At 37.6% G+C, this 15,954-nt stretch overlaps 1 protein-coding gene across 1 annotated transcript in view; it reads left to right on the top strand.

Annotated features, from left to right (window-relative positions):
- Positions 1–15,954, top strand: part of ELMOD1 (ELMO domain containing 1) — a 112,828-nt gene that overhangs the window by 61,783 nt on the left and 35,091 nt on the right. The window contains exons 3-6 of the mRNA XM_060018018.1: positions 4,120–4,265; positions 4,403–4,431; positions 5,279–5,376; positions 8,452–8,581. Of these exons, the coding sequence (XP_059874001.1) occupies positions 4,120–4,265; positions 4,403–4,431; positions 5,279–5,376; positions 8,452–8,581 (403 nt within the window). The remainder of the gene's footprint in view (positions 1–4,119; positions 4,266–4,402; positions 4,432–5,278; positions 5,377–8,451; positions 8,582–15,954) is intronic.

Raw genomic sequence — 15,954 nt, 5'->3', positions numbered from 1 at the left:
TGCTTTTAATATTTTTTCTTTGTATGTAACTTTTGATAGTTTGATTATTGTCTGTCTTAGCATGTTTCTCCTTGGATTTATCCTGTATGGGACTCTCTGTTCTTCCTGGGCTTGACTGACTATTTCCTTCCCCATATTAGGAAAGTTTTCAACCATAATCTCTTCAAATATTTTCTCAGTCCCTTTCTTTTTCTCTTCTTCTTCTGGGACCCCTATAATTCTAATGTTGGTTCGTTTAATGTTGTCCCAGAGGTCTCTGAGACTGTCCTCAATTCTTTTCATTCTTTTTTCTTTATTCTGCTCTGCAATAGTTATTTCCACTATTTTATCTTCCAGGTCACTTACCCGTTCTTCCTCCTCAGTTATTCTGCTATTGATTCCTTCTAGAGAATTTTTAGTTCCATTTATTGTGTTGTTCATCATTGTTTGTTTGCTCTTTAGTTCTTCTAGGTCTTTGTTAAACATTTCTTGTATTTTCTCCATCCTATTTCCAAGATTTTGGATCATCTTTACTATCATTACGCTGAAATCTTTTTCAGGTAGACTGCCTATTTCTTCTTCATTCTTTTGGTCTGGTGGGTTTTTACCTTGCTCCTTCATCTGCTGTGTGTTTCTCTGTTTTCTCATTTTGCTTAACTTACTGTGTTTGGGGTCTCCTTTTCACAGGCTGGAGGTTTGTAGTTCCCATTGATTCTGGTGTCTGCCCCCAGTGGCTAAGGTTGGTTCAGTGGCTTGTGTAGGCTTCCTGGTGGAGGGGACTGGTGCCTGTGTTCTGATGGATGAGGCTGGATCTTGTCTTTCTGTTGGGCAAGACTGCATCTGGTGGTGTGTTTAGGGGTGTCTGTGACCTTATTATGTTTTTAGGCAGCCTCTCTGCTAATGGGTGGGGGTGTGTTCCTATCCTGCTCGTTGTTTGGCATAGCGTGTCCAGCACTGTAGCTTGCTGGTAGTTGAGTGGAGCTGGGTCTTAGCGTTGAGATGGAGATCTCTGGGAGAGCTTTCACCATTTGATATTACGTGGAGCCGGGAGGTCTCTGGTGGACCAGTGTCCTGAACTCGGGATTCCCACCTCAGAGGCACAGGCCTGACACCTGGCTGGAGCACCTAGAACCTGTCAGCCACATGGCTCAAAAGAAAAGGGAGAAAAAAAAAGAAAGAAAGAAAAAAATAAAATAAAGTTATTAAAATAAAAAATACTAAAAATTAAAAAGTAATAAAAGAAAGAAAGAAAGAAGAGAGCAACCAAACCAATAAACAAATCCACCAATGATAACAAGCACTAAAAAGTATACTAAAAAAAAAAATTTTAAACAAACAAAAAAAAAACAGAACGCTAGAACAAATGGTAAAAGCAAAGCTATGCAGACAAAATCACACAAAGAAGCATACACATACACACAAAAAGAGAAAAAGGAAAAAATATATATATATTAAAAAGAAAAAGGGAAGAGAGCAACCAAATCAATAAACAGATCTACCAATGTTAATAAACTGTAAATACTAAACTAAGATAAACATAAAACCAGAAACAAATTAGATGCAGAAAGCAAACTCCAAGTCTACAGGTGGCTCCCAAAGTCCACTGCCTCAATTTTGGGATGATTCATTGTCTACTCAGGTATTCCAGAGATGCAGGGTACATCAAGTTGATTGTGGAGATTTAATCTGCTGCTCCTGAGGCTGCTGGGAGAGATTTCCTTTTCTCTTCTTTGTTTGCACAGCTGCTGGGGTTCAGCTTTGGATTTGGCCCTGCCTCTGTGTGTGGGTCGCCGGAGGGCTTCTGTTTTTCGCTCACACAGGAAGGGGTTAAAGGAGCCGCTGATTTGGGGGCTCTGGCTCCCTCAGGCCGGGGGGAGGGAAGGGTACACAATGTGGGGTGAGCCTGTGGCGGCAGTGGCCGGCGTGATGTTGCACCAGCCTGAGGTGTGCCGTGTGTTCTCCCAGGGAAGTTGTTCCTGGATCACAGGGCTCTGGCAGTGGCGAGCTGCACCGGCTCTCAGGAGGGGAGGTGTGGATAGTGACCTGTGCTTGCACACAGGCTTCTTGGTGACTGCAGCAGCAGCCTTAGTGTTTCATGCCCATCTCTTGTGTCCTCACTGATAGCCATGGCTCACGCCCATTTCCGGAACTTGTTTAGGCAGTGCTCTGAATCTCCTCTCCTCATGCAACCTGAAACAATGGTCTCTTGCCTCTTAGGCAGTTCCAGACTTTTTCCCAGACTCCCTCCCAGCTAGCTGTGGTGCACTAGCCCTCTTTAGGCTGTGTTCACGCAGCCAGTCCCAGTCCTCTCCCTGGGATCTGACCTCCGAAGCTGGAGCCTCAGCTCCCAGCCCCCACCCGCCCTGGCAGTTGAGCAGACAAGCCTCTCAGGCTGGTGAGTGCTGATCAGCACTGATCCTCTGTGCGGGAATCTCTCCGCTTTGCCCTCTGCACCCCTGATGCTGCACTCTCCTCCATGGCTCCGAAGCTTCCCCCGCTCCGCACCTCTGCCAGTGAAGGGTCTTCCTACTGTGTGGAATCTTTTCCTCCTTCACAGCTCCCTCCCAGAGGTGCAGGTCCTGTCCCTATTCTTTGTCTCTGTTTTTCCTTTTTTCTTTTGCCCTACCCAGGTAAGTTGGGAGTTTCTTACCTTTTGGGAAGTTTGAGGTCTTCTGCCAGCATTCAGTAGGTGTTCTGTAGGAGTTGTTCCACATGTTGATGTTTTCCTGATGTATTTGTGGGGAGAAAGGTGATCTCCATGTCTTACTCCTGCGCCATCTTGAAGGTTTCTGTCCCAGTGCATTTATATGATATAGACCATGATTTTGTATAAGTCAGTTGGAATTGTTATTTTTAACTCAGGCTGTTCAAGATATTGGAGCCAGAGCAATTTTACAAAGGAACACAATCAAGGTTTTGGTTCAAATTCAGGGATTAATCATATCATTGAGGATATTAATTAACTACACAAATTCATCTTAATGACCCTGGATCACCTTATGTTAGAGCTGGGGGGAATTAGTGAACATATGAGAAAAAGAAATATCTTTTAGAAATCACACCAATAGGAAGTAATATAAATAATTCTGCCTTCTAGGAAAATAATTCTGCCTTCTAGGAAAACTCTAGTGTTCAGAGAAGAAGGGTTGAATATAAGTTCCTGGATGATAAGTCCTCTTTACTTCTACAGCTTGAGTCATTTTGAGATGCTGAGCAGTCCCATGAAGTAGTAGACACTCACATATTAAAAACTAAAAGTTGGCATAAAACACAAATTCACATGTGCCAGAAGCATTGTGAATAAGTGCATGATTGGTGGCCATATACTTTATAGTTTGTTAAGGTATTATTGGAGTGAGATAGGGTGTGCAATGAAGAAAACTTTGTTTAGCAGGAGTCAAGAACAAACTTGTCAAGAGGCGGAGTTTTTGGAAGGTGTATATCAGAGAATGTTGAAGAACCCAAGGTCAACATGCTTGTTCAGTGAACTGTTGTGGAGGCATTCTGGCACATCCAAGAAGTACTGGGATTGGTCAGCAGAGAAGATGGTGGCCACACAACAAAGTCCTCAAAGAGGACAACAGTACCAAAAGGAAAGCAGAGGGAAGGGGGAAAAAAATGGGAGCAGGGGAAGAAATAACACAGAAGCCAAAAATAAGACACTAAGGAGAAGCTGGAAGTGAATTGGGGCTGGCTGAGAGGCTATTCGTGGGGGCAGAAGATGGGAGATGCCACAGCATACCCTTTCCCTGTGTCTATGGGGGACAGCTTCTAAAACACAAGTGTTCTGTTTTCGAGGTACTGATTTGCTTTGAAAATATTTTTAGGCAAAGGTAGGAAAAGAATGGATCCCTGTGCTTCACTCTTAGTTTGTTAGTGTGTCAAATTTACTAGAATAGGGAATTCTGGAGCTTGCAGTCATAGTAAGTATATGCTTACAGACCTTGGGCTTCCCTCCCAATGATGGGTTTTGTAGCTACCTCAAATAAAATAACATGGGGTTAGAATAATGAAATATGCTTGTAAACCCAGAAGTCTAATGATTGATTTTCTTCTGGGCTTCTTTGCTTGCTGGTGGTGGCTGCTTTCTATTCTCTTACAGAGTTCTATTGGAAGAGTGCTATCTTTTGTTTTTGACAGAATGCTGATCCAGGTGTGCCTGTATTTTTACTGTAAATTTTTGTGGCGTTGCCTGAAATTTGTAATGAGAAAGCTGACTGGAAGATGTGAACTGCAACGGATCTGTTACAATACCAAGCCTGGAGCTTCTAGAACTATGAAAATCGGTAAGCATGAAACAAAGCAGTAAGCAAAATGTAGGCTTTCTGGGATTGAGGATACACTGTTATTTTTCAGTATAGTAATTGTAAACCAGTTGTAAAAGATAATTTTTGAATGGCTTTTTAAATCATCTCTTTTCCAGAAACATCACTGAGGGATTCAAAAAGTAAGGTAAGTAAAATTGTTCCTATATTTTTCAGCAACTTTTCAATTGAAGACTTACCTCCATCATCAAAAAGTAAAAATTTTAAGAAACAAAAAGATACTTTTGGCTATGAATACTAATGCAAACTGAGAAGAATGAATTGTTTTCCCATCACAAACCACTGTACTTTTTACATGAAGGCAGCCACTCAAGAATTTCTAGGCAGATTTATGACACACATATTATTTCATTGTTGAATTAATCCTTTTTTATACCTCTTTCCAAATCATAAAATAAATATTCCTTGAAAATAAGAGCAGTGGTAACTCTCTGGTATTTCATCAATATCCAAATCATTTAACTTTATACTCAAGATTTTCCAAGAAAATCAAAGAAGCCACTATGCTAGCATTTATAGCACATAGTTAAGCATCCACATAAGAAAGAAAAATCTGCTTCTCAAGATTCTTGAATATTTAATTTGATTTTGGCATCCTTAGGACTATATCCCCCATGTACTTCACACAGTCATAGACATAATGCCCATTAACAATGGAAGCCATGTGTGTTGAGTGAGAAAAGGAAAATATAATATTTCTATGAAGTAGCTTAAAACAGATGAAGATGGTAAAAAAAACTTACGTATTTTTGTTTTGTTATGTTAATTACCTTAATCAGGAAAATTGTACTACCCCCACTGTGAAAATATCAAATTTACTAGAATTCAAATACTACATGAATTTTTTGCCTTTAGTTTAGTTTCTTATCTTCATATAGAAGCTTTAAACAAACATTTGAGGCCCCTATTTAAATAGACCCCACTTAAGACACCAGTGTTCATGACAAAGCAACTGATTGAAACATGTTTTCCAGCTACTGCAGACTTCAGTGAGTGTTCATCCTGATGCTATTGAAAAAACTATAGAAGACATTATGGAACTGAAAAAAATTAACCCTGACATAAATCCACAGTAAGAATATGTTTATTATGTTGTAAATATAAAACAGAAGTCACATGCCACATATTTAGTAGTTCTAAATACTCAAACTATGCTCTCGCATGCTCTTTCTCCCTCTCTCTCTTTCCTGCCCCAAATAATCATCTGCATGTTGTGACTTTCAGATGAAAAATAAAGAAAAAAGATGCCTTTTTATTATTTGTAAATAGCAGCAGCTTTGTACTTCTGTTGTGATTTATGCTTATGCTTCTGAAATGCAATGAATGTAAGAAATCTGGTGCATGCCCCTGATATCAGAAGGTGAAATAAAGGGAGCCCATTCATCAACAGTCGCTCCATATGATGCCTGTATTTTACATTAACAGTAAATGTTCAGATTGTAAATGTGCCTGAGCTGATTCTGCTCCATAAAGAATATTTCTTCAGTTCATGACAGGCTGATAATCTTGGAGACAGTTTCTACCTGCTTGTGAAGAAGACAGGCATGTGTGGGAGAGAGAGATAGACAGTTTTTATATGAAGACTTTAGAACTTTGTAATTTAGTCATCTCATCTTGGAAGTATTAAAATGCATTTGGCGATGTACATGACATTTAAAATTAGCTTTATATTTTCCATTGTGTACAGGAATTTTTCTGTAAAATTTTAGGCTTAGGATATTGGGTAGAATAAATTCTGTATGCAGATATATTCAGGTAAGGTTTAGGTAAGTAACAAACTGTCTTTTAGATGTGTATACTTAAGAACTTCAGATGTTATCACTAAAGAAAGCTTTTACTTGCCAAAGATGAGGAGCTGTAGTCAAAGGGAATTTCAGAGTGCACTTTGCATAGGTCTGTATCTTGAAGGGATTCTAGTACTAGCTGATTGAGGCTCATCACAAAACTCCATTTCCATGTAGTCTCCATAGTACTCTTCTGTAGAAGCTTCAGCTAATTAGCTGCCTTTTCCTCATTCAGCCATTAAATGTGATTTAATTATACAGTAAATGTCTTTTTGAAACCTTCTGACATATTTTATTTCTCTGGGAAGCTGGTAAGAATGAAATTCATTTTAAATTAAGTTGAACCAAAAATTTATGATTACAATTAGGCATGAGAGATATATTAGACCTATAATCATATTTAGAGATTGGGTTAGATTTAATAGCAAATCTTTTCTGTCTCTTTTATGAAAGTTATATACTTCATTCAAAGGTGTTTCCTTACCATCTATTCTTTTGATTTCCTTTAGGGAGAAAAAAACCCTTATAGGTAGTAGATTGTGTTTTTTAAAGCTCAATATGGATTTTAGTGGGGTTTTTTTCCAGGTTGACATTGACATAATGTGATTTTTTTTAATTGAATAATTTTCTGGAAAAAAATCAAGAAATAGAGAGGGCTAGGGGAAATACCTTGTAATTTATCAAGCCATTACTACTATTAACCTTACTTTGTTTTATACATTTTTTTCAGGTGCCACTTACAGTGGTGATAAGAATTACTACAGTAAAATTGAATTGGGTCCCTTGTTTTCTTCTTTTTTATTTCTACCACTCCCTTCTTTCCCTCAAAATTAACTCTCTTCTCAGTCCTGTGTTGATTTTATGGGTGACCACTGTGCCCTTTTCCTAAATATCTGATTTAGCTTTTTTTAATTGAACATTCAATTTTATTTAAGTTTAGTATTCTGGGTTATCTGACACTGCCTTCTATGTTGGGAGTAAGCATACAATCCTAAAACTTAAATTTTTCTATTGCCCCCAACTTTAGACTTAACCTCTATACATCTCATCCCCCCCAAAAAAGATGATTATGACACTGTCATTGTGATTACGGTGACCCCCCAACTCCAACAAAAAATGCTTAAATTTAGTGAGTGAATTAGAAGTTGGAGTATATTGAACAGTAACTCTTAGACTGAATCATATGCAATTGCTATTGTTGAATCACAAAAGTGAATAACTATAAAATTAGCAGGAAAAAATAACCATGAAGTACTACCTTTAGATTAAAAAATGCCATCAAATGAGTACAGGAAGATAATTTATGTAACAGTAGTTTATAGGAAAAAAGGATCTTGGTGATTATTTAGCCACCTGTTTAATAAACTTGTAATGTTATGTGACTGCTTAAAGAGACCCTATTTTACTTTCTGTGTTGTAGGAGAGAAAAACAGCATTCAGATCACAGGAAGTAATGATCCTGTCTATGTCATGCTTGCCAGATTCTTTTTTGTTCCAATGATACATTTTAAGGGGACTGTTAATCATACAAACTGTGCATTCAAGAAGACTGAGCAAGATAGTAAAACATCTGAAAACCATGTCCCATGAGAAGGAATTGAAGGAAGAGGGGAGTTTTTTTGTTTGTTATTTATTTGTTTTTAACCCTGGAGATGAGACTAGAAGAAAGAATTCTTCCTGTCTTAAAATGAATAGGCATGGTAGGGAAAAGTGGAAATGAATTTGCTCTGAGAACAGTGTTTGAACCACTTGGTAATAAAGAAAGCAGATTTTGTTTCAGCATAAGAATAGGCATTCAGACAAGTAGAGCAGTCAGAATAGAATGGGAAATTTTGTAAAGTACTGAGTTCTTTCTCTTGGCCTTGCCTTATCTGTCAGGGGTGCTCTGCAAGCAGAGGTATTTTTATTGTTGTGGTTTTTATTTGTTTCAAAATTTTTCTTACCCCTAAGCCCCTGAGGGCTATTTATCTCTCTCTCACTGACACCTCCCCACACACACCCTTCTGAAGTGTTTCTGATATATCTACCTAGGGGAGCTAAATGATCCCTAAGAAACCATGATCACCTATATTTTCTACATCTTTCAAGTCACTTGCATAAAGAGTTCCCTTGTTTTTAAGCCATATTATTGCAATTTGCCTTGAAAAGGCTGGAGTGAGAGGTAAATTTTAGCCAAGTTCCACAGCTGTCCATGTGGAGCTTCAGTTAAAAATTGTGCTTCTATTAGAAAAATCCTATTTGAGCAATTTCCAAATATTATATAAATATGAAAAGTCCTATTGTACATACATCAAGTGAACAAATGCCAGAGAATGTGGTTTTTTTTCCCTCATGTGTGTTTCTTCTATTTTTTAACATGTTAGGCTGGGAATCTCTCTTCAAGCTTGCCTTCTGCAAATTGTTGGGTACAGAAACCTTATTGCGGATGTGGAAAAACTGCGCAGAGAGCCCTATGACTCTGATAATCCCCAACATGAAGAAATGCTTTTGAAGGTTAGTCCTTGAACACATTTCAGTTCTTCACTTAGGTCAGCTAATGTTTGCCAAGCTCCTGCTGTGTGCTAGGCACTGCTCTGGACATGGCGGGGCACAAAGGTGAATACGACATGGACACTGAACTAATTGGTAAAGCCTACATTTTCTTGCTGGTTCAGATGTTGGAGGTAAATTTTTCAATAGAAAATTCACGTGAGAAGTTAAATATAAAGCCAATTTTCATTTGGAATCTGAGAAAGCATCAGAGGTGATTTCTATGGCCTCTCACATTTGGCTCAAGTTTAGGTTGTTTAACTGTGTTGAAAGCCAATAGGAGAAATAGAATTTGTCAAAGAGTGACCTAGGATTTCCATTTACGACTTTTAATAGACATCAAAGAAGATGAAGTTGGTTTCTGCTTCCACAATAGCTCCCTGGGGAAATTACCCAAGATCTTAATGCTGATTATTTATTCATGTAACTTAAGTATTAGAAGAGTAAATAAAGGTTTACATATGGTGTATTAGAGTTGCTTGAAGAATAATATGCAGTTATAAATACTCCTTCTTGGCTGTCAAACAAAACCTTAAAAATCTTATCTGATCTGATAGTGTATTATGACACATCAATAAAACTTTAAAAAATTAAGACAAACCTTTAGAACTACTAATCTGAAATGTTTTATAAATTCATTTCTGAAAATAGATGCTTTTTAGGATGGAGTGCTTCTTTGTCCTTTCCTAGAATTCAAAAAGGCAGTAATGAAATTGGAGGAATACATTTGTTTAGTTGCCTTAACTTTATTTTATTGAAAGATGTAAATAGAAGCTGCCATTTAAAAAATGTATCCTGTTGCGTTTTTGTGTGGAGTGTGTATTTTTGTGTATGTAGGTACTTAAGCAGATGATTCAGTTGTCTCTACTAATTAGTGCTAGACCTGATGTCAATCATTAAAATTAAAGAGGCCTGGGCTTCCCTGGTGGCACCGTGGTTGAGAGTCCGCCTGCCGATGCAAGTCACACGGGTTCGTGCCCCGGTCTGGGAAGATCCCAAGTGACGCGGAGCGGCTGGGCCCGTGAGCCATGGCCGCTGAGCCTGCGCATCCGGAGCCTGTGCTCTGCAATGGTAAGAGGCCTGCGTACCGCAAAAAAAAAAAAAAAAAAGAGGCCTCATTCTTACCAATGGTTTCTTCTTCCCTTGCTCCTCTGCTTAATTTTAGCCAACCTACTGGCTGAGCTTCATCTCTTTGATTGCTTTTTTCTTTATGTTCTGATAGAGATAGTCAAGTTTAATAAAACGAACTCAAGGTGGGAAATAAGAGGTGATATAAAGAGAAAAGAGGTGTTATAATTAACAGACTGGCCACAGCTCCGGAACAATTCATTAAAATGGCTGAAATGCCCTCTGAATCAATGACATTTGGGTACCTGCTATATGTCATCTTAGTTGATCTGTTGTATGTGTGCTGGCACATAGGTTTTCAACAAATATGATTGAATGCATGACTTATTGAAGTCATTAGATACAGGTCAAGAACTTTTAAGATATGACTTTTACCTGTGGTCACAATTTGAGTATGTAGGTATTATTTTTTATAGTCACAGCTATAAGAGGTAGGCAAGATGACAGTTATTATTTTTTTCATCATTAACTTTATTTAAAAAACATTTTTATTGAGGTACAGATGGTGTACAATATTGTATATTTCAGGTTATACAGCATAGTGATTCATAATTTTTAAAGGTTATACTCCATTTATACTTATAAAATATTGGATATATTTTCTGTGCTGTACAAAATATCCTTGTAGCTTATTTTATACATAGTTGTTTGTACCTCTTAATCCCCTACCCCTGTCTTGACCCTCCATGCTTCCCTCTCCCAATTGGTAACCACTAGTTTGTTCTCTATATCTGTGGGTCTATTTTTTTTGGTTTTATTTACTAGTTTGTTTTATTTTTTTAGGTTCCATATATAAGTGATATCATGCAGTATTTGTCTTTATCTGTCTGACTTATTTCACTTAGCATAGTACCTCCAAGTCCATCCATGTTGCTGCAAATGGCAAAATTTTATTCTTTGTAGGGCTGAATATATATACCACCATTATATATATACACCACATATTCTTTTTTTAAAAAATAAATTTATTTATTTATTTTTGGCTGCATTGGGTCTTCGTTGCTGCGTGCGGGGTTTCTCTAGTTGTGGCGAGCAGGGGCTACTCTTCATTGTAGTGTGTGGGTGTCTCATTGTGGGTGGCTTCTCTTGTTGTGGGGCATGGGCTCTAGGCACGTGAGCTTCAGTAGTTGTGGCACACAGGCTCAGTAGTTGTGGCTCGTGGGCTCTAGAGCACAGGTTCAGTAGCTGTGGCACACGAGCTTAGGTGCTCCGCAGCATGTGGGATCTTCCCTGACCAGGGCTTGAACCCTTGTCCCCTGCATTGGCAGGCAGATTCTTAACCACTGCACCACCAGGGAAGTCCCTATAACCACATATTATTTATCCATTTATCTGCTGATGGACACTTAGGTTGCTTCCATATAATGCTGCTATGAACATTGGGGTGCATGTATCCTTTCAAAGTAGTGTTTTCAATTTTTTCAAATATATACCCAGGAGTGGAATTGCTGGGTCATATAGTAGCTTTATTTTTAGTTTTCTGAAGCTGCCATACTATTCTCCACAGTGACTGCACCAATTTATATTACTACCAACAGTGTACAAGGGCTCCCTTTTCTCCACATCCTCATCAACATTTATTATTTGTGGTCTTTCTGATGATAGCCATTTTGACAGGCATGAGGTGATATTTCATTGTGGTTTTGACTTGCATTTCTCTGATGATTAATGATGTTGAGCATCTTTTCAGTGCCTGTTGGCCAAATTTATGTCCTCTTAGGAAAAATATCTATTCAGGTCTTCTCCCTATTTTTTAATCGGGTTTTTTTTTTAAGTTTTATTTTTATTGAAGTATAGTTGATTTACAATGTTGTGTTAGTTTCTGGTGTACAGCAAAGTGATTCAGTTTCATATATATATGTATACACACACACTCACGTATATATATATTCTTTTCCATTGTGGTTTATTACAGCGTATTTAATATAGCAGTAGGAACTTGTTTATCCATTCCATATATGATAGTTTGCATCTGCTAATCCCAAACTCCCAATCAATCCCTCCCCTACCACAATCTGTTCTCTATGTCTGTGAGTCTGTTTCTGTTTTATAAATAAGTTCATTTGTGTCATATTTTAGATTCCACATATAAGTGATATCATATGGTATTTGTCTTTCTCTGTCTGACTTACTTCACTTAGTATGATAATCTCTAGGTGCATCCATGTTGCTGCAAATGGCATTATTTCATTCTTTTTTATGGCTGAGCTGTATTCTGTCTTTATCCACTCATCTGTCAATGGACACTTAGGTTGCTTCTGTATCTTGGCTGTTGTAAATATTGCTGCTATGAACATTGGGGTTCATGTATCTTTTTGAATTATAGTTTTGTCCAGATATATGCCCAGGAGTGGGATTACTGGATCCTATAACAACTCTATTTTTAGTTTTTTGAGGAACCTCTGCACTGTTTTCCAAGGTGGCTGCACCCGTTTACGTTCCCAGCAACGGTGTAAGAGGGTTCCCTTTCCTCCACACCCTCTCCAGCATTTGTTATTTGTAAAGGTTTTAATGATGGCCATTCTGACTGGTGTAAGGTGATACCTCATTGTAGTTTTGATTTGCATTTCTCTAGTAATTAACGATGTTGAGCATCTTTTCATGTGCCTATTGCCCATCTGTATGTCTTCCTTGGAGAAATGTCTGTTTAGATCTTCTGCCCATTCTTTGGTTGGGTTGTTTGTTGTTTTGTCATTGAGTTGTATGAGCTGTTTGTATATTTTGGAAATTGAGCCCTTGTTGGTCACATTGTTTGAAAATATTTTCTCCCAGTACATAGGTTGTCTCTTCATTTTGTTTATGTTTTCCATTTTTGGGCAAAGCTTATAAGTTTGATTATCCCCATTTATTTATTTTTGCTTTTACTTCTATTGCCTTGGAAGACTGCTGGTGCTGGACTTATGTTTGTTGAGAGTTTTTTTTTTATTACTGATTCAATTTCATTACTGGCAATTGATCTGTTCACATTTTCTATTTCTTCCTCATTCAGTCCTGGGAGATTGTACATTTCTAGGAATTTGTCCATTTCTTCTAGGTTGTTCATTTTATTGCCATACAGTTATTCATAGTAGTCTCTTATGATTCTGTATATTTCTGTGATGTCAGTTTTAATTACTCCTATTTCATTTCTGATTTTATTGATTTGGGGCCCTTCTCTTTTTTTCTTGGTGAATCTGGCTAAAGGTTTATCTATTTGTTTATCTTTTCAAAAATCCAGCTCTTAGTTTAATTGATCTTTTCTATTGTTTCTTTAGACTCTATTTCATTTATTTCTGCTCTGATCATCATAATTTTTCTTCCCTTCTACTAACTTTGGGTTTTATTTGTTCTTTCTCTAGTTCTTTTGGTGTAAGGTTGTTTATTTAAGATTTTTCTTGTTTCCTGAGGTAAACTTGTATTGCTATAAACTTTCCTCTTAGAACTGCTTTTCCTGTAGATTTTGGTTCATTGGGTTTTCATTTTCATTTGTCTCCAGGTACTTTTTAATTTCCTCCTTTATTTCTTCAGTGATCCATTGGTTTTCAGTAGCATATTGTTTAGCCTCCATGTGTTTGTGTTTTTTGCAGTTTTTTTCTTGTAGTTGATTTCTAGTCTCATAGCATTGTGGTTGGAAAAGATGCTTGATATGATTTCAATTTCCTGAAATTACTGGGGCTTGTTTTGTGCCCAGCATGTGATCTATCCTAGAGAATGTTCCACGTGCACTCAAAAAGAATGTGTATTCTGCTGCTTTTGGATGGAATGCATTGTGTGTGTGTGTGTGTGTGTGTGTGTGTGGTGTGTGTGTATACACATACACACACATATATGGATATATATATACATATATATATATATATATATATGCATATATATAAAGTCCATGTGTCTAATGTGTCTTTTAAGTCCAGTGTATCCTTATTGATTTTCTGTCTGGGATCTGTCCATTGATGTAAATGGGGTGTTAAAGTCCCTTATTATTATTGTGTTACTGTCAATTTCTCCCTTTACATTGTTAATATTTACTTTATGTATCTAGGTGCTCTTATGTTGGGTGCAAATATATTTACAGTTGTTATATCTCATTCTTGGATTGATCTCTTGATCATTATGTAATGTCCTTCCTTGTATCCTATACCAGTATTTTAAAGCCTATTTTGTCTGATATAAGTATTGCTACCCCAGCTTTCTTTTGATTTCCATTTGCATGGAATACCTTTTTCCACCACTCACTTTCAGTCTGTGTGTGTCTTTAGATCTGAAGTGAGTCTCTTGTAGGCAATATATATACAGGTCTTGTTTTTGTACCTATTCAGCCATTCTATATATTTTGATTAGAGCATTTATTCCATTTACATTTAAAATAATTGTTGATAGGTGTGTTCTTTTTGCCATTTTGTTAATTGTTTGGGGGTTTGTTTTGTAGTTCTTTTTTGGTCCTTTCTTCTTGATCTCTTCTTTTGTGATTTGATGACTATTTTTAGTGTTATGTTTCGATTCCTTTTTCTTTTTTGTGTGTATCTATTATAGAGTTTTGGTTTGTGGTTACCATGAGGTTTTTATATTTTATGTATTATATATATGCACTTGATTGTTTTAAGTTGCTGATCTCTTAATTTCAAATGCATTTTAACAACCCTGCATTTGTACTCTCCTCCCCTCATGATTACTGTTTTTGAAATCATATTTTATATCTAATTGTTTTTGTATCCCTTAACTGCTTATTGTGGATGTAGATGATTTTACTACTTTTGCCTTTTAACCTTCCCACTATCTTTGTGTGTAGATGATTTCCTATCTTTACTGTACATTTGCCTTTACCAATGAGCTTTTTCCTCTTGTAATTTTCATGTTTCTAGTTGTAACCCTTTCTTTTTCACTTACAGAAGTCCTTTTAACATTTCTTGCAAAGCTGGTTTGATGCTGCTGAACTCTTTTAGCTTTTCCTTGTCTATAAACCTTTTGATTTCTCCATCAAATCTGAATGAGAGTCTTGCCAGATACAGTATTCTTGGTTACAGGTTCGTCCCTTTCATTACTTTAAATATATCATGCCAGTCCCTTCTGGCCTGCAGAGTTACTGCTGAAACATCAGCTGACAGACTTATGGGAGTTCCCTTGTATGTAATGTGTTGCTTTTCCCCTGCTGCTTTTAATATTTAATCCTGTATGGAACTCTCTGTGCTTCCTGAACTTGGGTGACTGTTTCCTTTCCCAGGTTAGGGAAGTTTTCATCTATTATGTCTTCAACTATGTCCTCAGCCAGCCCCTTTCTCTCTCTGTTCTCCTTCTGGGACCCCTATAATGCAAATATTAGTGGTTACCATGAGGTTTTTATATTTTATATATTATATATATGCACTTGTGCTTGATGTGGTCCCAGAGGTTCTTATTAAACTGTCCTCATTTCTTTTCATGCTTTTTTTTTGTCTTTTCAACATCAATGATTTACACACTCTGTATTCCAGCTCACTGATCCATTCCTCTGTATCATTTAGTCTGCTGTTTATTCCTTATAGTGTATTTTTCATTTCAACTACTATATTCTTCACCTCTAGTTTTTCTTTATATTTCCTAACTCTCTGTTAAAAACTAACTTCTTGCTGTGTGCAGCCATTCTTCTCCCAAGTTCTTTGATCATCTTTATAATCACTACCCTGCATACCTTCTCAAGTAGATTGGCTATTTCCACTTCACTTATTTCTTCTTCTGAAGCTATATCTTGTTCCTTCATTTGGAACATGTTCCTTTGTCACCTCATTGTGACTTTGTTGGTGTTTTTATTTTTATGAATATGGTAGGTTACATTTCCCAACCTTGGAGTCGTGGCTTTTTGTAGGAGATGTCCTATGTATCCCAGCAGCAAACTTCCCCTCTTTACCTGAGCTATATATGCTCTAGGGGTTCCCCCTATGAGGACTGCATGGGTCTTTCTGTTGTGGTGGGCTGACTATGTGGGCAATCTGTTAGGCTTGGTTGGCCAATGATCTGGTTGGTTACCAGACTCTGCCTTGTGTGGGGGCTGTTGGCTGCTGGTTGGTGGGACTAGTTCAGAAGGCAGCTGGCTACAAAATCCTGGGTGGCCCTGAGGCTAGTCCTGGCACACTGCTGAGTGGAGTCAAGTTCCAAGAGTCTGGTTGCAGGGCGCAGGGGTCCCAGAGCTGGTGTCAGATTGCTGGTGGATGGGGCCAGTTCCTGATACAGTTGGGTGCAGGGTCTGGGGCATCCTG

Source organism: Delphinus delphis, chromosome 8 (assembly GCF_949987515.2).
Source record: "Delphinus delphis chromosome 8, mDelDel1.2, whole genome shotgun sequence".
NCBI lineage: Eukaryota > Metazoa > Chordata > Mammalia > Artiodactyla > Delphinidae > Delphinus > Delphinus delphis.
This window is presented reverse-complemented; position numbering and strand designations above follow the sequence as displayed.